General features: G+C 40.0%; 1 protein-coding gene across 9 annotated transcripts in view; it reads right to left on the bottom strand.

Annotated features, from left to right (window-relative positions):
• CFAP44 (cilia and flagella associated protein 44) overlaps positions 1 to 22,566 on the bottom strand; it is a 105,192-nt gene extending 82,626 nt beyond the window's left edge. For 4 of the 9 annotated variants that reach the window (XR_011528959.1, XR_011528960.1, XM_008523020.2 and 1 more), the window contains exons 1-6: positions 16,987 to 17,120; positions 15,695 to 15,799; positions 10,234 to 10,389; positions 9,811 to 9,970; positions 5,776 to 5,938; positions 1,840 to 1,942 (exon numbers count right to left, since the gene is read on the bottom strand). Coding sequence is in view for 5 of the 9 variants with exons in the window: in XM_008523020.2 (XP_008521242.2) it covers positions 1,840 to 1,942; positions 5,776 to 5,938; positions 9,811 to 9,970; positions 10,234 to 10,389; positions 15,695 to 15,799; positions 16,987 to 17,035 (736 nt within the window). In the remaining 4 variants the exon portion in view is untranslated. Of the gene's footprint in view, positions 1 to 1,839; positions 1,943 to 5,775; positions 5,953 to 7,440; positions 7,543 to 9,810; positions 9,971 to 10,233; positions 10,390 to 15,694; positions 15,800 to 16,986; positions 17,121 to 22,012 lie in introns of those variants that run through there. The other 5 variants (XR_011528961.1, XM_070581937.1, XM_070581940.1 and 2 more) reach the window with 4 other exon arrangements.
• Between the last annotated feature and the right edge of the window lie 4,503 nt (positions 22,567 to 27,069).

Below are 27,069 nucleotides of genomic sequence, written 5' to 3'. Positions count from 1 at the left end.
AGAACAATTCTTAATGTGTATGCACCTAACAACAGACCATCAAACTACATGAGGCAAAAACTGATAGAACTGCAAGGAGAAATAGATGAATCCACACTCATAGTTGGAAATTTCAATACCCAGTCTCTCAGAAATGGACAGATCCAACAGGCAGAAAATCAGTAAGGACATAGTTGAACTCAAAAACACCATCAATCAATGGGATACCATTGACATCTACAGACTACTTCATCTAACAATAGCAGAATACACATTTTTCTCAAGCTCCCATGGAACATTCACCAAGACAGACCACATTCTGTGTCATAAAGCACACTTTAAAAAATTTAAAGAATACAAATCAGGGGCCAGCCCGTGGCCAAGAGGTCAAGTTTGGCATGCTCTGCTTCAGCAGCCCGCGTTCACAGGTTTGGTTCCCAGGCACAGACCTATACCACTGTCAGCCATGTCGTAGTGGCGACCCACCTACAAAATAGAGGAAGATTGGCATGGATGTTAGCTCAGGGCAAATCTTCCTCATGCAAAAAGAAGAAGATTCACAAAAGACATTAGGCTGAATCTTCCTCAGCAAAAAGAATGCAAATCATACATTGTCTGTTCTCAGACCCCAATGGAATTAAAATAGAAATCAGTAACAGAAAGATAACTGGAAAATCCCCAAATATGTGGAGATTAAACAATATACTTCTAAATAACACATGGGTCAAAGAAGAAATCTCAAGAGAAATTTTAAAATATTTTGAACTAAATGAAAATGAAAACACAGCTTAAAATTGAAATCGATTAGTAACAACAGTACAGTGAAAATCCCCTGGATGATGACATAGTGATCGATAGATGTCATTATATGTTTGTCTAAACCCATAGAATGTACAACACCAAGAGTGAGTTCTAAGGGAAACTATGGACTTTGGGTGATTATGATGTATTAACGTATGTTCATCCTTGGTAAAAAATGTACCATTCTGGGGCCGGCCCCACGGCCGAGTGGTTAAGTTAGCGCTCTCCACTGCGGTGGCCCAGGGTTTCACCAGTTCTAATCCTGGGCGCAGACATGACACGGCTCCTCAGGCCATGCTGTGATGGCGTCCCATATGCCACAACTAGAAGGACCCACAACTAAAAATGCACAACTATGTACTGGGGGGCTTTGGGAGAAAAAGGAAAAATAAAATCTTAAAAGAAAAATGTACCATTCTGATGAGTCATGTTGATAGTGAGTAGGCTCTGCATGGGTAGGGAGTAGAGGGTATATGAGAAATCTCTGAACCTTTCTCTCAATTTTATAGTAAACCTAAAACTGCTCTGAAAAATACTTTTTAAAAAACTGACAACTGAAATTAATTACACAGAAAACAGAACTGTAAAATAACTATGATGATTAATTTTATGTGTCAACTTGGTTAGATTATAGTACCCAGTTATTCAATTAAACACTCATCTAGATGTTGCCGTGAAGGTATTTTGCAGATGTGGTCAACATCTATAATAAGTTGACTTCAAGTAAAGGAGATTATCCTTAATAATCTGGGTGGGCCTGATCCAATCAGTTGAAAGTCCTCAAGGCAAAACTGAGGTTTCCCTAAGGAAGGAGAAATTCTGCCTGAAGACATAGCATTGGCTCCTGCCCAAGAGTTTCCAGCCTGTCGGCCTGCCCTACAATCTTCAAACTTGCCAGCCCCACAACCGCATACGCCAATTCCATTCAATAAATCCCTCTTCACTCTCCTACTAGCTCCGACTCTCTGGAGGACCCTGACTGCTACAATAATTTTATGTCTTCTTCAGAATGTTGCTAACCTTGAACATGGGATATTTTAAAGATCCTACTGGACTCACCTCGAAGGATTCTGTAGGGCCTCAGAGAAGGATATTCATAGACGACAATCTTTGGGGAAAATCCTTTCTCAGCTACCGTGAAGTAAGTTTTATCAGGGTGAACCTATAAAAAATCAGAGCTCACTAAAGTATAAAAGGAAGATTTTCATATAAATAGTCGTATGAAGGCAGCATTTAGCAACTGTTATTTTATAATTTGTTTATTAGGATCCACTCCAATAGAAAACTGAAAAATGAGCATCTGATGACAAATACTTGATGATGGATATGATTTAAATGAAAACTGGAAGAATGCTTATTTTAAGATTTACTTTCATTAACAGAGTGATTTCTAACTCTACAATTTTTTTAATTGCCATCAGAGGAGCTGAAAGAGAGGTTCTCAATCTTCAGCACGCAGTGGGATCACATGGAGGGCTTTATTAAAGTGTGGACCGCAAGCCCTACCACCAGTTTCTGACTCAGTAAATAGGGCTGGGTCCCGAGAATTTGCATTTTCATTTCTAACAAGTTCCCAGGGATGCTGATGCTGCTGACCTGGAAACAATTCTTGGAGAATCACTAATTTAGATGAATTGTTTACCCTGAATATAAATCAACCTAAATTTTTGTATAGAAAAAGTCATGTTTCCAGAGTAGTTTACATCTCAATTTAAAGATTTTTGCCTTGAACAAACTTACCACAAATGAATGTAAACTTACTAGAAGTGAGAAAGATACAATATTTCCAAGCCAGATGCAGAGGAAAAATATAGTAAATATGCCTTGGATAAATTATTTGTGTCAGAACATCAAACGCTAGCCATATAAATTGGATAGAATTGTACATTTATTTCTGTTATTTTTGTTCATTGGTAAACCAGGATGCAGGAAGAATAAATGGGTAGCCAAAAAATAAAAATAAAAATAGGCCGTTATAAGAATAAGCTATTTAAAAAGCATATTGTACTTATAAAAGTCTATTTTCAGTTACCGTTTTTCAACTCCTGATTATATACCTAAGGCCAAGGAGCTTGGTTCTGATATAGATTGCACTGGAAGTCCTGGTACCCAAGATAGTGTTCCAGTTCTTTTTCTTCCCTCCTCACACGGGGTGAGGAGATCTAAGACAGGCTGTCTTCCTTCTGGCAAATTGCCTCTTATTCTTCCATTCGAGTGAATAGCTACCACTTCAACTTGAAACAAGGCTTGGATTTATAGGATGGACACTCATTGAGAATGATAACACTGAAAACAGCTAACATTTATTGAGTGATTACTACATGCCAGACACTGATCTAAGTTTTTTTTTAATTAATCCCCTTAAATTTCAGGTCAACCTTGGGAGCTTGGATACCATTATCATTCTCATCTTATTGATGAGGAATCTAAGGCACAGAGAGGTTAAGTAACTTGCTTGAAGTTAGACAGCTGGTAAGTGCGAGAGAGAGAATTCAAGCCAAGTGCTGGAGCCAAGAAGCAAATCGAACTAAAAAATAATTGATTCCAAGGACCTGGGGGAAATAGGTTAAGACTATATCTTTCTAGATCCCCATTTACAAAGGAATATTATGTAATATATGTGGGCACAGAAATCTGAGTGGGGATTCAGGCAAATGTTTTACCTTTCTAGGTCTCATACACAGTAAATGAAAAGTTTCTGCCCTTTCAGATTGGAAGATGCTGTGGGGTTGAATTCTGGTGTTTTGCTTTATTTTTACTGGAGACCTTAGAACTAGCAAGTCATTTGTTTTACACTCAACATACTGATTCTCCCTATCTTCTCTGGAGGATAGTTATATGCCCCAAAACATGTCTCACAGGTTTCTCATAGCCTTGCAAAAGTATTTCTCATCCACAAAGGGATAGCTGTTTCAGGAAAAACAGCAATGTGGGCAGTGGAGGAGAGGCCCCTGTCACTCTCCAGGCACTAACAGCTCCAGCCACACGGAGGAAAGACCCTGTGGACATACGACTGCTCAGAGTCCAGGCCAGGCGGATGAGGCTTCAGATTAGCGGTCTTGACCACGCTATGCCTCCAACTACTAACCTCAAACCAAATTACTGAACAAAAGAGAAAAACAGAAATTTCAAAACTATTATTGGCCATAAAGTGATAGAAAAATAAGTGATATTAGACGTTGCTCAGTACCCTGTAGATGGCGTGGACGTCAGGGCTCATGACACCTCAAGATGGCCCCTGACTGACTTTCCTTCGCACAGCCCAAGACCTCGCGTTGGGCCCGTGAATATTTGCACACAGCTGGTGGCACAGAATCATGTATTTGCATATATCTAGCTTTCGGGTTTTTGCTTTTTAATATGGGTCTTGTCTCTCTAGATGGATTTTAAACTCTTTGAATTCATAGAGGTCATGAACCCTTCTTCATTGAAATCCCTGCATGTTCTGAGTAGTGTTGGACACATAGTGTTATATAATAAGTTCTGGCTGAATTCATTAATTGGTCTTAAAACAAACTCCCTAAGGAGGGACTTTCTTACGTACACACGCTATATAGAGGTAGATGATCAAGTAAAAAATAAATTCCAGGTTATCTTTCACTCCTCCATCTCACTATATCCTGTTTCCATAGCCAATCTAAGTTCTATTTGTGGGTCTCAGATTTTCCTCACCTTCTCCATTCCCATTGCCATGTCCCTGCTTCTCTCCTCAAATCAAGAATCTCCAGAACCTCCTCACTCACCTCCACTTCTAATCTAAATGTCCTGTCAGGTCCCATCTATGCTAATCAAAAGAATTTCCCACTACTCCCTGCTAGCCTGGCCCAGTCTCTCTGTTGGAGCCACATCGGCCTTTCTGCTGGAAGTCCTCTGCCTCAGCAGGGTGCTGTGAAGCAAACCCTGCACCTTCCACTTCTGTCTGGTCTGCTCACACCCAGCAGGAAGGGCAACAGCAGGCAGACTTCTCTTTGGATCGCGATCCTTCTAGAAGCCGTCTTGGGCATCTCATATGGAACTGCTGCTTGTATGAACCCAAAACCCTGCATATTTCTCCTCCTTTCCCTCACTGTCTCATATAGCATAATCTCAACAGATGCCCCTCTCATGATGCCACAGACACCGAGAAGTCCCTGAGGCTGTCACTGGTGCGAGCAGATCGAGGGACACCTACGTTTAGGGAGCACAGATAGAAAAAGAGCCAAGGGAAAAGCTGGATGACAGGGCCAAGTGCTATGGAGAGGTCAGATAAGATATAGTCAGAAAGACATTCTTCAGATTTGGCTACTAAGAGGTCCAGGGGTCACCTTAGTAAGGACAATTTCAGCCAGGTGATGGGAAAAAAGACAGGGGATAAAAACTCAGGGGGTAAAGAGAACACGTGGTTACAGAGGGGCCTTTTAAAAGGAGAACATGTTAATTTAGTATGTTTTTATGCTGAGGATGAAAAACCTAAGGAGATAGAGGCTGAAGAAACAAGAAAGAAGATGACCGATAGAGACAGATACCTGAGGCAGAAGGAAGAAACAGGCTTCACACCACACACAAAGCCTCTCGTCAACTGAACTACTGAATGTACAATCTCTACTTCATCTCCTGATGTTCAGTTATGTACTTAAATCTTATCTGGCATTTATCTCTAATTATTATTTGAATTATCATTTGTGTTATTCATCTCACTATTTTTTCAGAATGGCAACATAGCATTCAATGTGAAAAAGACTGCCCGACTGTGGGGAAGTCACTTAACCTCTATAAGCCCCAGTTCCCTATCTGCAAATGGGATGATAATATTGTTAATATTATAATAATCCACGGAGATAATATCAATGAACATTGTGGTTGTAATCGTTGAACTGAAAATGCCTTAGAATACAGACTGCTGTGCATCTCATGTGATGCCATAACATCACACGTGGTGTTGGCACCTAACTGGCTGGTCCACAGAAGAATCAAAAAAGATGGGTTTTTTTTTTTCCTAAGTTACTAATGGCATACCCCAATGACGCCAATTCCTGTACCACTGCTACTTCGCAGGTAGATCTGTTCCTTGGTTTTCAAATTCAGAAGGATGAGCTGGTTCCCAGCTACGTACAGCACAGTGTTGTTGTCCAAAAGCTGTAGGTTGGCTCGCTTTCTGCAGTCATAACCAAAGGAATGTCTGAGGGACAGTTGCTAAGGAAAAGGAGTGAAACAGTCACCATCCTAGAGAAAGGCAAAGTAATGAAATAAACATATTTTTAAAATCCATATTCTTGGATAAAGACTTGAGGTTGAAGTAGTTGAATTTTACTCTGAAACTCAGAATTCTTTTATGTATTACTCATGCAATTTTGTTTTTAAATTAGGTAAAAATCCTCCTACTCTAATTTAGTTACTATTTTAATGTTCCTAGAGAAATCCTGAAAGCACATTAATTTTTGTTTTCAATAAAAAGTAAACTTAAACTTTCAATTTGAGTACTATAGAGAGCAAAGCTGTCACCTAAGTAATTTCATTTTCCTCTCTCTTACTAAAACTAAATCACATTATGATGCGGGAGGAAGTCCGTGTCTCTGTCGCCTTTCTACTCACAATGCCTGTTCAGTTTGTGGACTGAACGCAGTAAAAGTATTACATAGGCCTCTTCTTCAATACTGAAAGACAAGAGGTTTAAAATTCTGACATGTTTGTAAAATTCTGACACACCAGTGACAATGTGACTGCTGCAAAAGCTTCATATAAGTACAATTGAAATTTAATCCATATGGACAAATTATGAAAACTGACTAAATAATATATAGTATATAAGTATATATGTAATGAATAGGCTAACATTTCCCTTCTGAGCTCATTAGATTGTAGGGGTGTGTAGAAGAGTTGTGTGTGTGTGTGTGTGTATGTGTGCACTTCTATGCCATAGAGTAAAACGGCACTAATTCAAAATAGAGGTTAAAAAAAATCTGAGTTAGAAAATATCCTTTAAATGTACATTTCTACTACATTCAAGTTCAAATTAATATAACCCATGATATAAATGTAATAAGTTAAATGAGATCAAGCTATTAAAAAAATTATAGTTTGCAAAAGAAATATATTCCATAGTATATCTTAAGTAGATAGATTCTTATTTCCAAGAATTCATTGTTGAACACAAAAGTTGAAGGATCGTTGGAGAAATCTTTATTTCTTCAGCCCTGTTTAAAAAAATTCTGAGTTTTAGAGGATTCCCCTTATTTGTAAATAAACATTTTCAGGGAAAGAATTATACGTAAATTTTAACAAGGATGATATGTAGATCGTAGAAAAGAGAAAATTTAAATTAATGCAATTTGAATTGGGAAGTATATACAAATTACAACCAACTAAACGTAACTATCCCTCATGGCCTAACAGTTAAATTGAAAGAGCGAGAGAACATTTCAGGGTATTTGATCTTTTCAAGAAAAAGGAATTTTGTAAATGTAATAAAAACATAAATGCCTAAAATTGAATCTCATATAGAAGTGCAAATAAATATGTGATCCAAGGATTTAATTGAGGCTATTCAGGCCTCACAGAGAACATCTGGGGCCTCCTTATGAAAAGAGCGGAACCCGAGGCTCCTTATCTTTACAGAGCCTGGTGTGGGGCAGGAACTTTTGCCTGCCCTCTCCTTCCCTTTCCCCAAACAACAGCTCTCACCTTTCCTTCTTCCTGCTCTCCTTCCTCTTTTCCCAGGTGCCAAGATAATCCTTCAGAGGAGTAAAAGTATGTCTGTAACTAGGAGAGTAGTCGTGGGTTACCAGCTCTTCACTAACTTGGATGACCACTGGGAATCAGAGATGCTATCATTTATGCAATATTATCATCTCTAATTTCAGGGGGGAAACTCCCTCTTACTAGCTGCTGCTCTGATTAAAGGCCCTTTCAAATGCAGAACGGGTGGGACCAGTAACTTCCCAAACTCTCCCCCCTCTAATCACAATCTGCTTGAGGGCAAAGACTTCTTCTCCCTCCTGTCTGCTTCCTAGATTGCCTAGCACAGAGTCTGGAGTCAATTAGACATTCAATAAATGTTTGCTGAATGAATCAGTGAATGCATAACTAGAGTCTGATCCTTCCCTTTTAACCCCATAGGACAGTGGCAGTCCCAACCAGAGCTTTGAAAATGTTCAAATGTGTTCCGATCTGCCTTTGACTCCCTCTGTCTTATCTGGTCCTCTCTCTGGCTTGCCGCCTCTTAACCTCCTGTGAGAGACCCAGGGCCTTCGCTGTTTCTTCACGGCCATCTGGGGCCTCCACCTTAACATTGTGTTTAAACACTGTGTTAAGTTCTATTTAATGTCTTTTACAAGTTATGCTACAGTTTGGGTGATATTTTATAAATGACATGTTTCTTAATTGATTTAGAAGACACAAAACTTAAAACTGAAGTAAATTCAATATAACAAAGGATTAAAAGTGAACACAGGGCATACATGACGGCTGACTTTTTCCTTGGAGCTTCGCACAGGAAATAAAGATTATACTTGTTCCATCTCTAGAGAGTAGAACTAAGTTTAACGTGTGATGCTCCCAAAAGGTACATTTTGACTCAAGGTGTGGAAGAGCTCTCTAATGATGTGAGCTATCCAAAAATGGGAAAAGCTACTTTGTGGTTTCCCTGGCTTTGAAAGTGTTCAAGTCTATAATTTATGCAGCCACTCATCCAGCATGAGTAGAAAGAATTCACCCATTGAGTCAAAAGTTGAAGTCCTCTGTTCTATTATTTAGAATCTAGGCATCTCTCTCTAACACAGAGATCCTTATGTCCTGGAGCAGCTCGGGGCTGGGAGAAGGTGACACAATCAAACCACCTGGAAAACGTTTTCAAAGTGCATATGCCCAAGCCTCTCTCCACATGGAAAGGATGCAGAAGGTCCAGGAAGGTATCAGAGCATGTGTATTTCAGAAAAAGCTTCCAGGTCACTCTGACGTATACTACCCCATTTGAAAAAAATAGGCTAGAAGAAAGCTAACAGCATGACTTTTGTCAGGAACTTGTCCAATGACCAAAACCAAAAGAAGCCCTCAAGAGGGAAAACTCCAAGTGACAAAATTCATGGGTGAATTAGTTTTAGTTACACCTGGGATTGAAATAGGGTTAGATGCTATCATAACGTGTTCTATTTCTATATAACAAGCAAAATTGAGTCAGGAAGTCCACCCCCTACCTCTGTAAGGACACCTTTATAAGAGGCTGGTCAGTGGTTTAGGGCCTGTGGTCATAACCACTGCCCATCTGAAGGAGGCACACTAAATTGCTAGCCAAGGGCCTTAGTGGACATCATCTCCTAACTATCTGCTTTATAAACCTAACACCATAAAGTCATGACAAAAACTAAATCTCCTTGTCAATCATCCCCACCTTGACATTTCTTTACTCACTCTTATTCTCCAGAGCAACTAAAACTTGTCATTTTGTGCCCCACTTCCTCAGGGTTGTCTTTTCTGATAACTCATCTGATAAATGGACGTGAATATACTAATGCCCGACAATGGCCACATCAGTGTTTCTAGAAGGGAAATCAGTGATTTTAACTCGACAGGCAGTGAAAAGGAATGCCAGGTTGGTAGAGGAGGTAAACGAGGATAGGCGGTCTTCTGTCTCCTTCACATCATGTCTTACGAACGGACAGCCAGAAAAGCATCATTTCTCTTCATGGTTGTTTGGCATCAAACAAAAGTTTAGTTTAAACTAAGATTATGCATTTCTATCTCAACTTCTCCAAGAGCCAAGCTTCTTAGAATTACCTAAAACAGGGGTTGGCAAACTATTTCTGTAAAGGGCCAGGCAGTAAGTATTTTAGGCTTTGTGGGCCAGATGGTCTCTGTTGTAACTACTTAATTCTGCCCTTGTAGTGTAATGGCAGCCAGACAAAATGTAAACAAACGAGTGTGGCTGTGTTCCAATAAAACTTTATTTAGGAAAACAGGAAGAAGGCCAGATTTGGTCCGTGGGATGTAGTTTGCCAACCTCTGACCTAAGAAGCTGAAATCTCAAAATTATACATATGTAACTGGAGTGGATACACAAGTGTGAGAAGATCCAATGGTATGTTCGAATCCGGAGTCACAAAAGGCGTCGAAATAAGCTGCGTATAATCGTAGAAGAAGGTCTCAGATATTTTCTTCTTAACTTTTTCCTCTGCCTCTTCCGCAGCTGGGGCAGGGGTTTCCATATACCGAGATTCTAAAAAATTAAAATGCTTTGACTAAGAAGAGCATCTGGTGAATCCTAAAATCATATTTCTCAAAGACAGGAGAAATGTACCTAGTCCACTATACTCTGGTAGTAAGTACTACTACTGGCCCGAAGATAGGCTGCCACCCACCAGGGAGCACGGGAGGAAGCGTCAACATGCCTGTGTGCATCAGGGTGAATGCTGAGTGCTGGATGTGGTTTCAACAGTCTCAAAGAGCAACTCTCAACTCCCCAAAACTCATCCTGCTTACCTCCAACGCTTTCCGCATAATCTTCTTGAAGTGAACTTGAACTGCCTTCCAAATGTTCCGTATATGAGTCATCATCCTCTAAATAGGATTCTTCCCCTTCAGTAACTGTTTCATCTGTAGTATTTTCCAAAAATTTGTAATCCTCTTTCACAGCAGCTATTAAAAATAATTTGTTTTAATAATTTCTAAATTTTGAATTAAACATTTTCTTATTTCCAAAGTAGCTAACACTGCCAATGTGTTTGTGCTCTGAACTGACTGAATTTGAATACTCAATACTTTTAATACTTCCTAGGAGAATCATTTTATTTGGTCACTCTTGGAACTCTAAAAAAAAAAAAAAAAGCCTTCCCTGTGAGTTAGTCTCCATTTTCATTTCATTTCCAGTATATTTCCTATCACTGCATACTTACAAGAAAGTAAAAGATAAAGAAAAAAAGATTGGTCAGTATGCTGCTATCATTATTTCAATTCAATTCAATTTTACCAACATTTATTATTTAAGGGCCCTTCATGTCAGAGACAAGTAATGCTTATTCCAGAATCACCTTCTCCACATATGACTATTTATCTCTGAATGATATCCCAGAAATAAGTTAGAATATTTGCTTCAGGACAAGCTAGAAGGGAAATAGAACTGAATGGAGGAAGAGTGGCCCTAGGTGTAAGTCACATTCAGATCAAGTCCAAATATGGGTATGGCTAAATTTATCACGCCAAGCAGGTGAAAGGGCTGGGTGCACTTTCAGAAGAGCAAGGCAGAAATGCCAAGTATGCCAGAAACAGAATAGAGCCATGTAGCAGACCTATCTGAGATGAGGTTAAAAAATTAGGAATAAGGCCCAAGACTAATACGAATGAGACAGGAAAGTTGGGCCAAGCCAATTAGCTGGACAACAGGAAGGAAAAACAACCCTGGGTACCTAAATGGACCACACTGTTTGAATTCCCTCAAGAGAGGGTCCTGGGTAACTTCTCTCCAGTAATACCATTAGCTCTTTCTTGTTACCATCTCAATCAAAGACTATTTTCCCATTTCAAGATGAGGGTATTAAAAGCTCAACACTCCATCTGCTGGCCTCCCCCTGGGAAAGGAGGTAAAGCTGCCATTAGATGAGTTAAGGCTGCCACTGGGATGAGGTAATCGCTGCTAAAGGAATTGGCAGCCAATACAGATGAAGGAGAGTAAATAATGAAAAAAAAAAATAATGAATATTCTGAGCTTGGTAGAAAGGTTGTTCCACTGACATAAAAAGTGGAGTTTGGAAAAAACCTAATTTGGTAGAAAGTAGACACATTAAATCAGGTTGGTGAAGCAGCAGATCTAGGCAACTCAGTGATGACTGAGGACATTTATGATTTTTATAATCCCAAAATAGACAAGTGGAAAGCTTATGGTCTGAAGTTTAAATCAGCATTTGCCTTTCTATTCTTGGAAATAATCTAGAATCACCATAGGAAATGAAAGCCAAAAAAACAAACTGCATTTTTCGTAGAACTAGAAGCCATTAAAACCCCAAATCAGAAATTGGTGGCAGGGCTGGCTGGTGGAAGGGCTGGAGAAATTAGTAGAGACTGAACAAGGATGGGTGCAGGAGGAAGCAAAGGGTGGTTGACCAAGGAGGGGAGATACCACAGTCACAGATCTCAGAAAGAGCCAGCTAAAATTTTTGTTTTATGATCCAGGATTTTATATGTGAGTTTCTTTAGTTTTTTCTTCCCTCTAGCCAATGGAAATAGGAAGGTATGGTGCCTCTCCTCTCCAGCCGCCCCAGGCACAGACTGCCTCCTGCAAATACAGCTGGCCTTTCTGGTTCCTTGCTTACCTCCTCCTTCTCTGTGAGATTGGGAACACAATGAGGAAGCCTGCAAATGATATGATTGTGCACATAGGAAATCTGTCAGAACTACCTATAATTTATTATAATTTTTTAAAGAGGTCAGCAGGGTTACTGCATGTAAAAACAACATACAAAAATTATTAGTTGGGACTTCCACTTTGGCCACGATGAAGTACCTAGTACCAGACTGCTCTCCTACTATGATTGTGGAATTATTTAGTTCTCTAATTCTGCCTATTTTTGTTTAAAGTATTGTGATGCTCCGTTATTAGGTGCATACATATGTATGATTGTTGTGTCTTCCTAATGTATTGATCCTTTTATCATTAGGAAATGTCCCTCTGTGTCACTGGTAGTACTCCTTGTCTTGAAGTCCATTTTATCTGCTGTTAATATAGGCACTGCTTACTGTTTGCATTATATATCTTTTTCCATTCATTTACATTCAACTTATTTGTATCTTTAAAGTGTGTCTCCCACAAACATCACAATAATTCTCAAAATGTTAATACAAACATGCATCACTTAATCATGGGAATACATTCTGAGAAATGTGTCACTAGGCAATTTCATCAGTGTGGAAACATCATAGAGTATACTTGCACAAACATACAAGGTATAGCCTACTACACATCTAAGCTATATGGTACTAATCTTATGGAACCACCGTTATATATGCTGTCCATTGTTGACCAAAATGTCATTACGCAGCACATGACTGTAGTGGGATCTTGCTTTTATTCGCCATTCTGATAATCTCTGCCTTTTTGATGTGAATGTTTAGTCAATTAATAGCTAATGTAATTATCAACAGGGTTGAATTTGGGTCTAATATCCAATTACTTATTTTCTGTGTGTGCCCCTCCCACTCCTCCTTTTTTCCCTTTTCCTCCTTTCCTATTTTCTTTTAGATTGTTTATTCTTATCCTTTTAGATTATTTATTTAGAATTCCATTTTAATTTCTGTTGGCTTTTTAGCTATTTTTGTTTTTTTTTTAATGGCTGTTTCAGGTATTATAGTATATATCCTTAACTTTACAGTTTACTTAATTAATATTATAGTAATACACATTTTTCACCAATTGCTAGAACTAGTCAAAAACTCAGTAGAGACATAGATGATCTGAACAACACTATCAAACATGCCAACTTGATATTTATCAAACACTGCACCTATCAACATGAGGTACTCATTCAAGTGCACATGGGCCATTCCCCAAGGCAGATCACTTGCTGGAACATAAGATAAATTTCAATAGATTTAAAAGAATGAAATAATACAGAATATGTGTATTCTCTAATCACAACAAAAGTATATTAAAAATAAATTATAATAAGATATCTGGAAAACCTACAAATATTGGAAATTAAACAACACGCTTAAAAATAATGTATAGGTCAAGGAGAAATCAACAAAGAAATTAGACAATATTTCCAAAACTAAATAATAATTAAAATCTAACATATTAAAATTTGTGGGACACAACTAAGGCAGTCCTTACAAGGAAATTTACAGCTTTTAGTACATATGTATATGAATACAAGAAAAAAAAATCAATGACCTAAAGTTCCACCTTAAGAAACTAGAAAAAGAAAAGCAAAGATAAAACAAAAACAGAATAAGTAGAAGAAAGAAAGGAAATAATAAAAATAATAAATAATAGAAATAATAAAAATAAAAGCAAGAATCAATGACATAAAAAGCCAACAAACAACAGAGAAAATTAGTAAAGCCAAAATCTTATTCTTTGAAAAGACTGACAAAATTATAAACATGTAGCTAGACCAATCAAGAAATATAAGAGAAACAACACAAATCTCTAATATCAGGAATGAACATAGATTCTACAGTTATACCAGCAAATTTTACAATCTAGAAGAAATGTACAAATTCTATGAAAGATACAAATTTACAAAACCTACTAAAGAAGAAATAGACAACCCTCTATGTACTAAATAAATTGAATTCATAGTTAAAAATTTTCCCACTAAGAAAATTACAGGCCCAGATACTTCACTGGTAAATTCTACTGGACACTTAAAGGAGAAATAATACCAATTCTACACAAAATATTTTTGAAGACAGAAGAGACCAAATCCTTCCCAATTTATTATATTAGACCAGATAATTTAGTCCTTTGATAAGAATCAGAAATCAATGTTTTAGTAACTAACAGTCCTTCACTCTTGTAAGAAACGCTGAAGGTTTTGCTGCTACATTTGGCCTAAATTTCTTAATAGAACTCAGTTACAGCAGAAACTTCCTTGCTGAGTACGAGGAAGAGTCTACTTTCATCTCTCTGGAAAACCAAGAAATTGATTCACTTTGCATTAGAATTCTAAAGAGTAAGAAGTCGCTCAGATCTTTTAGCAAAACTGAGAACAAGGTAAGGTCTCCAGGAAAGTAAAAAAGCAGCTATCAGGTATGTGGCAGAGATCTTTTCTCACAGCACCAGGGTAGAGGGTGTCAAGGTGCCAGCAAATCATTTCACATTAGCATTTAGGATCCTAAAACCCATGAGGTATGAACTAATTTACGAGCTGAGCACAGGGCCCAGCCACGTTTGATAAGAACCACCCCAAAGAGTTCTGACGGAAGAAAGGGAGATCCTGAAGCTGTGCTGGACAAAGGACATGGTCCTTCAATCCACCCATCCAGGAAACCAAAAAGGAGACAATCCTGTGTCAGAAACTTAGGGAATGGAGAAAAGTGGAAATGGACAAACAAGAGAGAAGGAAACTAAAGTTTTTGAGGAGAGTGATATAATCATATCTTTCGGAAAGAAAACTCTAGTGGTGGTAAGGAGAGACTTGCACAGGAAGGCTTGAGCAGAAATCCTTGTTCTGAGTCCCAGCAGGAGAAGGCAAACATCTAAAATAAAACATGATATGGAGAAATCCTGGATTTACGGGACACGTCTCAGACAGATGGAAAGAATTTAACGTAAATTTTGTAAGTGAATTGATTTGCCCAGGACCTGATCTCCTCTAGGTGAATAGTCAAAATTAAATTCCTGAAACTATATTTAGGTTTAGAACCTAAAAAGTTAAGATTCCACTAAGATATCTAACACCCTGATGCCCAGTCAGAAAGAGCCAACCATCTTTCAAAAATCCTATTACAAAATCCCTCACTTTCTCTTCTGTTTGCAATCTATGATATCTTTCCGCGTGTTTTCCAATTTAACCCTCAAACAGCTCACAACTGTCATTTTAATGGGTGAGAAAATTGAGGCTCAGAGAGAGGTGAAATAATTTATCCCAGATCAAGCATCTCTAAGTGGTAGACCCAGGACTCAAAACGAAAGCCCAGCTTTCTTTCCACTACACTGTACTGGAAAAGCCCACGGAAGACTTTGTAGACCCCACAGGAGAGAGCAAGACCAGATGTGCAGACAGCTGATTATCAATGTAGAGATGATAGTAACTTCTACGTGCCCAGGAGCTGGAGATAGAATGACGAAAACACAGGCTCTGCTGTTAAAGAACTTAGAGTTTAGTAAGGGAATTAAACAAGTAAACCATTTCTGTTGTAAAAACTTAGATACGCACTCTTTAAAAACTATTTTACCTAAATTAAATGGTAAAAAACCTAAGCGTATATTATCATCTTTACTTACATCTTGGTTCAGATTTAGAGGACCCCTGGGACGGCCTTCTATCACTCTTTGATCTGTCTGATTTCCCCCCATCAGTGTCCTGATCATCTGGCTCCTTCATTTTCCCTGTAAGGGCAAAATTGAGATAGAGAAAGGGATAAAGCTGTAAAATAGAAATCATCCACAGATTTTTTTCCCCTAACAAATTCCACAAGCACCAAACACCACATGTGTTGATAATCGTATGTTTGCACAGTATCTGAGATGATTTCACCAGCAGGAGGTACAGCCACCAGCAGAGACCTCTGCAGAACTGCAACATATAGTCAGCCATTCCCTTTCTCCTGGCAAACTTGTCATGGTGGTGCCCTCGGCCTTTCCAGAGGTCCACAGTGAAACACCACCCAGGTCCGTCTTTTCCCTAAATGCTCCACCATCAAAATTAATCCTTTCTTTGGTTCATCCCCTCCTCTTCCTCTTCCCATCATCAAATTCCCCTGATGTTATTAATCAATTTCCATTTGAAAATATTTCTTGAGGGCACCTAGTATGTGTCAAGTCTTATGTTAGGCACTAAATTGCAGTACTGAACTAGAGAGAAAGGATCCCTAACTTTGGGGAGCTTCTTGTTTAGAAATAAACAAGCCATTAAAATATAATGAGTGCTAAACAAAGGAAAGAAGCAGGTGCTGTGGGCATGTATAGCAAGAAGATTAAACTATGTCTGGGGGTTAAGGAAGAGGTACGGTGAGATACAGGTGATGAGCAGAGGCTGGCCAGGGATAGAAGAGGAAAGAGTATATTAGGCAGAGGGAGCTTCAGAGAGAGGGTTGTGTCTGTGAAGGGCTGCAAGTAAGCTACTGGCTAAAGCGGGAGCGGGGGATGGACACTGAAGAGGAGGCAGGTAGCAGATCATAAAATTGTCTCTAAGTTTTCTAAGGAGTTTAGAACTTATTTCTATGGCAACTGAAAACCACTGAAGGGTTTCAAGGAAGGGAGCGACACAACACTCCCTGTTCTCTGTCCCTCTCTTCATTGCAGCTCTTCAAGTCTTTGAAAACACCTTCTCTATCTTCCTTCGAAGTCTTCACTTCACTTTCCTCAGCGTTCTCCTACGGCATGGCTGGCAGGCAGAAGAGAACCGTGGTTCTATTTGGAGCAGATTTGTGGTTAGATTCAGGTTTGAATCCCAGTTTTGCCACATAACCAGCTAATTAAAATTTACCTCAATTCCTCAACTTTAAAACAGGAATCAAGAAAAAACTGTTTATGAGGGGGCTGTGAGAATTAATTGAAGTAGTGCGTTATTATACCTTCCTGGTCTCTGAAGAAAGCTAAGTATGCCCAAAGCAGATATGACATACACTACATGATCAGCGGAGAGTGCAGAATGACCTACTACCTCCCTTCTTCTGGACACGAGGGTTCATTCCATCTGTTTTCTTGCAGTGACATCACAATAACGCCTTCTCTTGATTTGAGGGACAGTAGTATATTGTTCAAATGTTTTTCCTACAAACTATTTTCAAGAAAGATACATCCTAAGATGCTAATTATGTTATTAAATTTTGTGTTTAGTACTTTGGAGCCATTTTTCTGAGTTACCAAGATGATGTTTACCTTTTAGGAAATGTATGTGTGTCTTTGTGTATATGTGCATGTGTGTATGTGATGCTTTTTTCTTTTCTTTTTTCAGTTGTTGTTCTCTCCTTCCTTCCTTTCTTCATCTCTCCCTCCCTTCCTCTCTCCCTCCCTTCCTTCCTGCTTCTCACCTAATTGTAGACTATATGCCCACGGGGGTTGGGAGGTGTGTAGGAATCAAATAATAGAAAATTTTTAAGCAGCAAGATCTTTTAAAATCCAAATTCTATCACCCAGTTCAGTTCCTGTTCCTTCCAACTTGGATACACAGACTTGCTTTCCACGTTGTACAAGTTATCGGTTTGTACAAGTCATTTTAATTACAAATAATTGAATAGCGGCCGGCCAGGTGGTGCAGCGGTTAAGTGCACATGTTCCGCTTCTCGGTGGCCCAGGGTTCACTGGTTCAAATCCCGGGTGCGGACATGGCACTGCTTGGCAAACCATGCTGTGACAGGCATCCCACATATAAAGTAGAGGAAGATGGGCACAGATGTTAGCTCAGGGCCAGTCTTCCTCAGCAAAAAAAAAAAGGAGGATTGGCAGCAGATGTTAGCTCAGGGCTAATCTTCCTCAAAAAAAAAATTGAATAATTAATTATAATAATTAAACAACTAAAAAGTAATGGACAGTGCAAGGCAATGTCAGTTACTACAGCTTGGCTGCAGATTATCACATACGGTTGGTAAACTTGTTCAGATAGCTACAAATATACCTAAGTGCCATTTTCTTCCTTGCTTTCAAGTTCTTTATAATTTAAACCTGTTCAAGTCTTAAAACCATTGAGCATATTTATATACAAATGGTATTATGCTAGGCACTGCAGAGGACACAAAGGTGAGCAATATAGAGCCCCTGACCTTAAATAGTCTACAATCTAAGAAGAACTTGACAATTTTCTTTTAACATAGTCTCAGAATAAACTTCTCTTCTAAATCATTGATTCAGATGCAGCTCAGGCTGACCAGAACCAGGATGGTATGATACTCATGACTGAAGTGACTCTAGATAAAGATTTCCTTAATAAAAATCAACAATTAAGGTATTGGAAGGAAACTAAAGTACTCTCTAGGTTGCCATGGTACAGGCCCCAAGTAAGTGGAGGCAAGGCAGTCGCTGGGCTTGCCAAGGAAACTGAACCAATATTCTATTGTTGCTAATCAATTAAGAACTAAACAAAAAGTTTTAGTCTGCACGTTTCAATAACACTTCAGTCTATAAACAGCTATTGTTTTAGGTTTCTATTGCTGCCATACAACTTCAGCAGCTTAAAGTAACACCCAGTTATTATCTCATGGTTTTTGGGTCAGAAGCCGGGGCACAGTTGTGACTCAGCCAGTTCTCTGCTTAAGTCTCACAAGGTTGAAATCAAAGTATTGGCAGAGTTACTTTCATTTCTGAAGGTTCTGGGAGGAAATGAGCCTATTTCCAGGCTCATTTAGGTTGTTGGCGGAATTCAGTTGCATGCCGTCGTAGGACTGAAGTCCTTGTTTTCTTGCTGGCTGTAGGCCAGGAGTTGTTCTAACCTTCCAGAAGCTGCCCACATTCCCTGGCTCATGACCCCTTCAAAGCCAGCAATGGTAGGACAAGCACCTCTCACTGATTTAAATCTCATAGTTTTCTTTCCTGCTTCCCACCAATTAAAGCTTCATGAGATCATTTCCCACCTTTTAGTCTTCTCTTTTCTAAATATATTTATTTTTAACATGCTATAACTGAACTTTAACTGGATATATATTCTAATAAAGAGCCTGTAAGACCTAACAAACTTACCCATAAGTTAATCATAAAATCGGTAAGAAACATTTATGGTAACTGAAGCAGTCTATAGACAGAAGATTTGAACCACAACAGAAGGCAAATCGGTGTCCAGACAAAAGAGTCACACTTTATTCTGTGCTCTCATAAACAATACAGTCCTCAAGTGGCTAATACTACCATGCGATAAGCTTTCATATCACAAACCAGTTAACGTCAGTTTGTGTACACTGCTGAAGAAAATACTAGAGCCCAAGGAATTTGCCCCATGTTCTGAACTAGCTATACCAGACAAAAAATATTGAGATCCTTTCTTAGCTGCTCTGGGTCATAAAGGGTGACTGAAGAACCTGTGCAGAGTGGTGGAGCAGGTCAGGTAGGAGGGGCTCCTGGGCTCTGGGAGACCAGCAGTGTAATTGGTGAGATGGGTTTTGTTTGCTTGTTTCTGTTGTTTTAGAATGAAGGGGTTGGGAAGTTGTATTGTGATCTGCTGAGGCTTTGGCACCAGATAATTGGGTTCACATCCCACTTTGTCCAAAGAAAAAGGTTGACTTGGCCAAGGGCCAAGACCCTAGGGTCATTTAACCTGTAGTCATTTTATATGTAAAATGGGAATGATAAGGTTGTCTGGCAGAGTTATAGTTAGCATTCAATGAGATCTTTTATACCCATAGAATCTCGTGGAAAACTTTTTACAACAGACAATTCTCAGAGTCTTGCTCCCTTTGTGATTCTTTTGTGCAGCCAAGGATAAGAATCAGGGTTAAGGACCATGGATTTATATAAAACACCTAGTAAGTACTCAAAAATGGTAGTTGTTTTTACTACAGTGATTACACCTTCTTTTTGATATAGCTACAGCTCAATAAATAGGATAATGGAATCTTCAGAGTTGAAAGAGGTCTTATCTAGTCCAACCTCCCACCCAATATAAGTCACACATCTACATCGTGGAGCCCAGCACCCTGAGAAAAGCAGTCTAGGGTGTTGGTCGGGCTGAGAACATCAGGCTAGAGTCAGAATCACTGGGCTTGAAGCCTGGCTCTTCCTCTTAATAGCCCTGAGGCGTTAAACAAGTGCTTAACCTCTCTGCGCCTTAGCATTCTCATCTGTGAAGTGCAGCACATACTTCATAAGGTTGTTCTGAGATCTCAGCAAGTTAATACAGTAAAGCTGTAAGAACAGTGCCTGGCACGGAGGCACTTAGTGTGCAAAATGGTTGAAGGGATAAATGTATTAATTCCTGAATAAATGAACAAATGAAAGAGCGCTTCAACAGATGATCAGTCAGCTTCGATTTAAACCTTCCAGGTAAGAGGGCGAGCAATTCTGTTAATGCTCAACTCTAATTCATATTATATTAAGCCAAAATCTTCGTCTCTGCAACTTGGATCCATTTGGCCCTTGTTCTTCAGAGAACACATAGAACAAGTTTTTCTGTGTACTATAGCCAATCAAATCATTGTAGCTGATTCGCTTGTCTCTCTAGATCCCCTCTTTTCCCACTGAAAGCATCCCAATTCTTTCAATTATTCCTCACTAACATGGTTTTAACTCTTTTCAGCATCCTGATAGCTCAAGAAGTTAATCCCAATGCACCATACATTCCTTCCCAATTTTGTATCTTCTTTGAAGGATCTGGACACTTTCCAGAAGAGAGGAAGTATCACTTTACCTGTTGGGGACCTTGTATTCCTTTAAGGTAGGCTAATATTACATGATCTTTTGGGGACAGTGCAGTCTCATCATATGCTGACCCATCAAAATCAGGTTGAAACCAACTAGAATGACTAAACCTTACTCATGTGTTCCTAACCACATCCTATGTTATACAACTGAACTAGCTGGGTTTGGGAGTCTATTTGCAGAACTGTCTTAAATCTACTTGCATTAGACTCAGACTCATTGGTCCAGCCTATGGCCAATTCTGTTGACCAACTCGTTAGGCAGACTGTCAAGTTTTAGGTCAACCCCGGAGAAGTGCAAAGAAAAAAGAAAGTCATAGTACACAGTGATGCAGTGGGGTGTGTTACCAGAAGGAGGTTGGCTGGAAGCCAGACAGAGTACTCCCCAAGGTGCCATCACTCAGATTCCTTCACTAGATTCCAGGGTCAGTCCTCGCTCTCACACACTCAAACACTCCATCTCAGCAGAGTGCCAGAGCTGGTCACCTTAAGACTCATGCAGATTGTTGTATAAAACAGATGCTCAGTTTTTACTTTCCAATGTGAAAAACAACTGTGGAGAGAATAACAGTAGCTCACGTTTTTTGAGTGTTTACTATGTGTCAAGCACAGCTCTAAGGATTCTTACACATATTGTTTCATACATTTCTCAAAACAACTGAGTTAGGTGCATTTTACAGATGAGAGAGCAGAGCAGTTACTCTTTGAATTCTTCCCTCTCACTCAACTTATGCAATTGGTTTCCGAGTCCTGTTGCTAAGTGTCCAGCTATTAAGCCTTTTGAATTCATCTCCTCCCTTCTGTTCCCATTGTCACCACCCTAGTTCTGGTCCTCCTCATCTCACCTCTACCATTACCACAGCCTCATGTCTTCTCACTTCCTTCTCTAATCCACTTTCTATACTGCCTCTTGTATTTCTAAAATATAGCTTTTAATGTGCCTCTCGTCTTCTTTAAAACCTTTAATGGCTCCCCAATGCCATAGATAAGAACTCAGATTCCTTCGCATGGCATAAAGGTCCTTCATCTTAGGGTCTGTAGCTCATCTCCTGTCACCTTCCCCCTCCTTAGCTCCTTCTCCTTCTCAAAAGTTTTTGGCAGTAGCCACCCAACAACTCACGACTGGCTGGTCACAGTGAGTACTTGTATGCAACAAATATCTGTTGTACACCTACTACACGCCATGCATGTGCTGCGCACTTTACCTGCATAAACCTATTTAATTATAACAAGAACCCCACAAGGTAAGCATTACCATCTTCTGTTTTAGAGATGAGGAAACTGAAGTGCGGAGGGGTCAACTTGCCAAGTGTCACACAAGGTGTAGGGCGGGGTGGCTTGCCTGACCCCAGAACCGGGCCCTATCCCCCGAGACCCCCCGCTCGGGCTTGGCGCGGTCTAACTCGTCCTCCTGCTGCCTGCTGTCGTCCGCCCAGCCGGCCTGTGAGCTCCTGCAGGCAGGCACCGCGTCCACTCTGTATCCACAGTGTCTGGCTCCATGCCCGCGAGTGCGAGTCACTCAAGCGGCTGTAGCCCTGATCCGCAGGGAGAACGAAGCGATGGGCTTCAGCAAAGCATGCTCAGCCTGCTGGGAGGCCGAGTGCAGGTCACTGCTCCTCGACTCGCTAACGGAGTGGAGGGGGAGGTCGCGGGAACAGCCCGACTGCTGGGGTCCAAACTTACCTAAGGCACCGACCGCGGCCGCGCGTTCCTAGCCACAGCCTCCTCCCAGGTCCTCCGTTTACTGCGGTTACCACGGCAACACCGCCCCGCCTCCTGGAGCGCGGAGACGGACGGGCGGTGAGGCGCATGCGCCGTCCCGAGGCGGCTCGCAGAGACTGCCCCAGGCGGTGCGGCAGGGAACCTCGATCCCTGTCTCGCTGTGGTCCCCGCTATTTCGTGGCCCTTGACTCCGGTTCAAAGCCGGACAGAAAAGCCCAGCATTCTACCAGTTTATTATCAACTAAGGATATTTTATTGATAGTTAAATGAAACGACTTTTAAATACTTTCGAAGATACCTGCCCAATAATACAAACCGGCCCAAAGGGGCCCAGAGCGCGTACTAACATCTGCAAAGATACATCGCCGGGTTTTAGTTTCTTTTACTTATTTATTTACTTAGTTTACGCTGTGTTACCGCTGTTGGCCTTGAAGAGTAAATAAGATGTTATGTTGCGGGCTCCTCGGTGGCATGACGGGGCGCGCACAGTATAGGCCCAGCTTGACAGATTGCTCGGTTTAGCACTTGTTCTTAACTCTCTGTGGTACAGCACTCCCGCTGATTTTTAAGTACCCAATGTTATTGGTTACAGAACATTGTTTCTAAAACATCACAATAATAAGTGACATAGGACTTTGTACCTAGAATACATAAAAGATTCTTATAATTCAGTAAGAAAAAAACCACCTCATTTTTTAAATGGGCAAAGGACTTGGAATACTTCACATCAGCTATTGAGTGGTCAATAAGCACATGGAAAGATACTTAATAGTAGTCCTCAGGGAAATGCACACCACAGTGCACACACTCCACACCCACCAAAATTAAAAAGCCAGCACCAAATGTGGAAGGATGTGGAACAAGTGGGCTCTCCTACACCGCTGCTGGGAATGTAACACGGCACAGCCACTTTGGAAAACTGTTTAGCAGCTTCTTTAAAAGTTAAACATATACCAAGCCATTCCACAGCCAAAGTATTAATTCAAGAGAAACAAAAAATCCTGACCATACAAAGCCTTGTACACAAATATTCATAGGAGCTTTATTCATCATAGCCAAAAACTGGAAATAACCCAAATGGCCACTGACAGGTGAATGGATAAATATCTTTACTCAGAAGTAAAATATCTCAGAAGAAAAAAATTTACATGTTGTAATACACACAACATGGATGAATCTCAACTATGAGTGAAGGAAGCCAGACACAAAATAGTACATAATGTATGATTCCATTTATATGAAATGCAAACAAATCTATGATGACCAAAACCAGATCATTGGCCGCCCAGGGGCGGAGCAAAGAGGAGCATGCACTGCAGAGAAACAGGAGGAATCTTTTGGAGATGATAGAAATGTTGTGTTTTAATTGTGGTGGTAGTTTCATGGGTATATACAACTCCCAAAAGTCAATGAATGGTCCTCTTTAAACAGATATAGTTTATTGTATATAAATTGTTTCCAAATAAAGTTAATAAGAAAAAAATGACTGTACAATATTTTGTGTTTATTGGTTTCCATAATCTTACACAATAACTTTCCAAAAACCTACACCATGCATTTGTTGGTAATATCAAGATGTTCTCTTTAGTCAAGTATTCTCCGCATAAAAAATAAACCACCATTATCCTTGCTATTAACTATTAAATAGTATATCCAGGTTGTCTGAGAAGTCAGAAAACATAGCATAAACCTATTTCTAAACAGCATGTTACATTTTCAAATAACATGCTTGATTATTTTCTCTCAATCTCCAAACATCTTTTCAGGTGAAATACCTCTAAATTTAAAGCACCGGGTCCAACTGTTAATCTGAGAAAAACACAATAAATTTACTGCAGAATGTCTAAAAAATCTGGAAACACAGAGGCAAAATTGTATTTATATGTATACAAAAAAACTGGCAATCATAATTACTGAGTGCTTATTGTGGGTCAGGCCCTGTTCTCAGCACATTTACGTATATTTACCTCACTTAATCCTCAAAACCTTCTAAGAAAGATATATTATCTCTGACCTTCAAATGGGAAAGACGGATTAGCTTGTCCAAGGGACACAGCCCAAGTGGAAGAGACGGCATTTGAATCCAAGCTTTCTGGCTGCAATACTTGCACCCTGAGTCACTGTACTGTACTGGTTATTTCCTCTAATTTAGGAGAAGTCCAATAATTATTTTAAGAGCCTCAAGTCCTGACTTTACCTCTCACAAGCACTCTGACATTGGGCAACTCACTTCGTTCACCTCTAGGGCTCAATTTCCTCCTTCGTAAAGAGGGGAGGGCACTTAACATATCTAACTCAGAGGATGACTGTGAGACCTAAATGAGATCACAGAGATACTGCCACTTAGCACAGTGCCTGCCACAGCAATGGCTCAGTAAAGGCAGCAGTTATTATTATGGTGCCCCCATACCATACACACTGTAAGATGGCAGCACAGCACAGGCTTTGGAGAAAGATGGCCTATGTTCCCATTCTAGTGCCACCACTCCCTAGATGTGTGACCCTGAGAAACTACTTACCGTCTGGTACCTCAGTTTCCTTATCTGCAGAATGAAGATAACAGCCTCTACGTCATAAAGGTGTCATGAAGTCATGTAAAGTGGCTAAAACAGTGCTTGGCACTTAGTAAACAATTAAATGCTAACCCAAATGATTTCACTGTACAGGGTAGGAATGGTTATATTGTAACTGTGGACTTAATAATCAGTCTAGTTTCTCTCCCAGGCTGCAATTTGGAGAACTGTAAATTTCACTAAAGTTAGCAACTGATTGGCAGCTTCCTGAGGACTATTGGAGAAGTCATATGTTATCAAAAAACTTGAGTCTAAACACAAGAACAAGTAATCTGAGTTTGGACTGTTATGGTAAATACCAGTGTAGTACATCACAGTAAAATACAGCAGAGTTCACCGCTCTACAGATCGACCAGTGATTCCCAAACTTGGGCATGCCTCAGAATCTCCTGGAGGACTTGTTACAACAGATACCAGAGGTTCTGATTAACAGGTCTGCAGTGGGGCCCCAGAATTTTCATTTCTAATAAGTACCCCATTGATGGTGATGCTGCTGGTCGGGGTTCATACTCTGAGACCCACTGATGAATATGGCTCTGGAAGCTGAAAAAGAGGCCCCAGGTAGTTTGTTGATTAAAACCTACTATTCACCCAATTGATGATTTGGGGGGCAGTGAATACCTTTATAATATTGTTTCCCAAGCTTAGCTGCACAGTGGAATCATTTGAGGAGGTTTCTAAAAATACTGATGTTTGTGTCCTGCCTATGGAGATTCTGATTTAATTGCTGTGGGGTGAGCCTTGGGCAATGGGAATTTTCCAACGTCCCCAGATGACTCGTGCCCAGATGACTCTTAACGGCAGCCCAGGTTGAGCAGCACTGCTTCAGAAGGCCTAAGAAAAAAAGGCTCTTTTCTCTACATCTATTATTCCTGGAGTTTTTTCAACCTACTTTTGTATTTTATCAGCATACAAAACCATTTAATAGGATGGATATTTAAATGTCAGTCCCACAGACTGCCAGGAAGGTAGTGGTAAAAGCTTTTTGCATTGGTTCTCAACTCCAGCTGCACATTTAATCACCTGGAGCAGCTTTTTAAGATACCATGCTAAGGGCTCACCCCTCAGGTAGTCTGTTTGGTTTGTTTTTATTTTTTGCAGGGAAAGATTCGCCCTGAGCTAACATCTGTTACCTATCTTCCTCTTTTTATTCCCCTCCCCAAAGCCCCAGTACATGGTTGTATATCCTGGTTGTAAGTTGTTCAAGTTCTTCTGTGTGAGCCACCAGCTCAGCATGGCAACTGACAGATGGGTGGTGTGGTTCTGCAACCACGAAGCGAACCCAGGCCGCCGAAGCAGTTAGCAGCGAACTTTAACCACTGGGCCATCAGGGCTGGCTGTTTTGTTTTTTTTTTAAAGATTGGCCCTGAGCTAACATCTGTTGCCAATCCTTTTTTTTCTTCTTCTTCTTCTCCCCAAAGCCCCCCAATACATAGTTGTATATTCTAGTTGTAGGTCCTTCTTGTTCTGCTATATGGGACACCGCCACAGGATCTGAACTGGGGAAAGCCTGAGCCACTGAAGCAGAGCACACGAACTTAACCACTGGACCACAGGGCTGGCCCCTCTGTTTGGTATTTTTTAAGTGCTCCCAAAGTTGAGAATCATGGCTTTTGAGTCTTAAAGGAATATAGAGGGGAAAATATAAAGACTCAACCAGCTGGAGAACATTAAGGAAAATGAATGTCAAAAGAATGCATTTACAAACCAAGCAGATAGCTTGACATTTCAATAACGTAAGGAATAACATTAAAACGCTTGTGTATCCCAGATAGGGATAGCATTTATCAAATACCAATTTTCAAAGAGTGCAATACAGATGGAAGAATCTGCAATAACACAAATAAACACAGATGGCTTCATATAAATAAAATAAGTGATACCAGAAGAAAATCATTTTATTTTTGCCACCACAATAATGAAGAGGCTCAAATGAAGGCTGCATGGGACACTTCCTAAAATAGTGATTTACAACTGCAGGTAGAGAGAAGGTATTGTCTGAGAAAGCTCCCCAAGC

Source organism: Equus przewalskii, chromosome 18 (genome assembly GCF_037783145.1).
Source record: "Equus przewalskii isolate Varuska chromosome 18, EquPr2, whole genome shotgun sequence".
Lineage (NCBI taxonomy): Eukaryota > Metazoa > Chordata > Mammalia > Perissodactyla > Equidae > Equus > Equus przewalskii.
The sequence above is the reverse complement of the archived record's forward strand: the minus strand, read 5'-3'. Positions and strand labels throughout refer to the sequence as shown.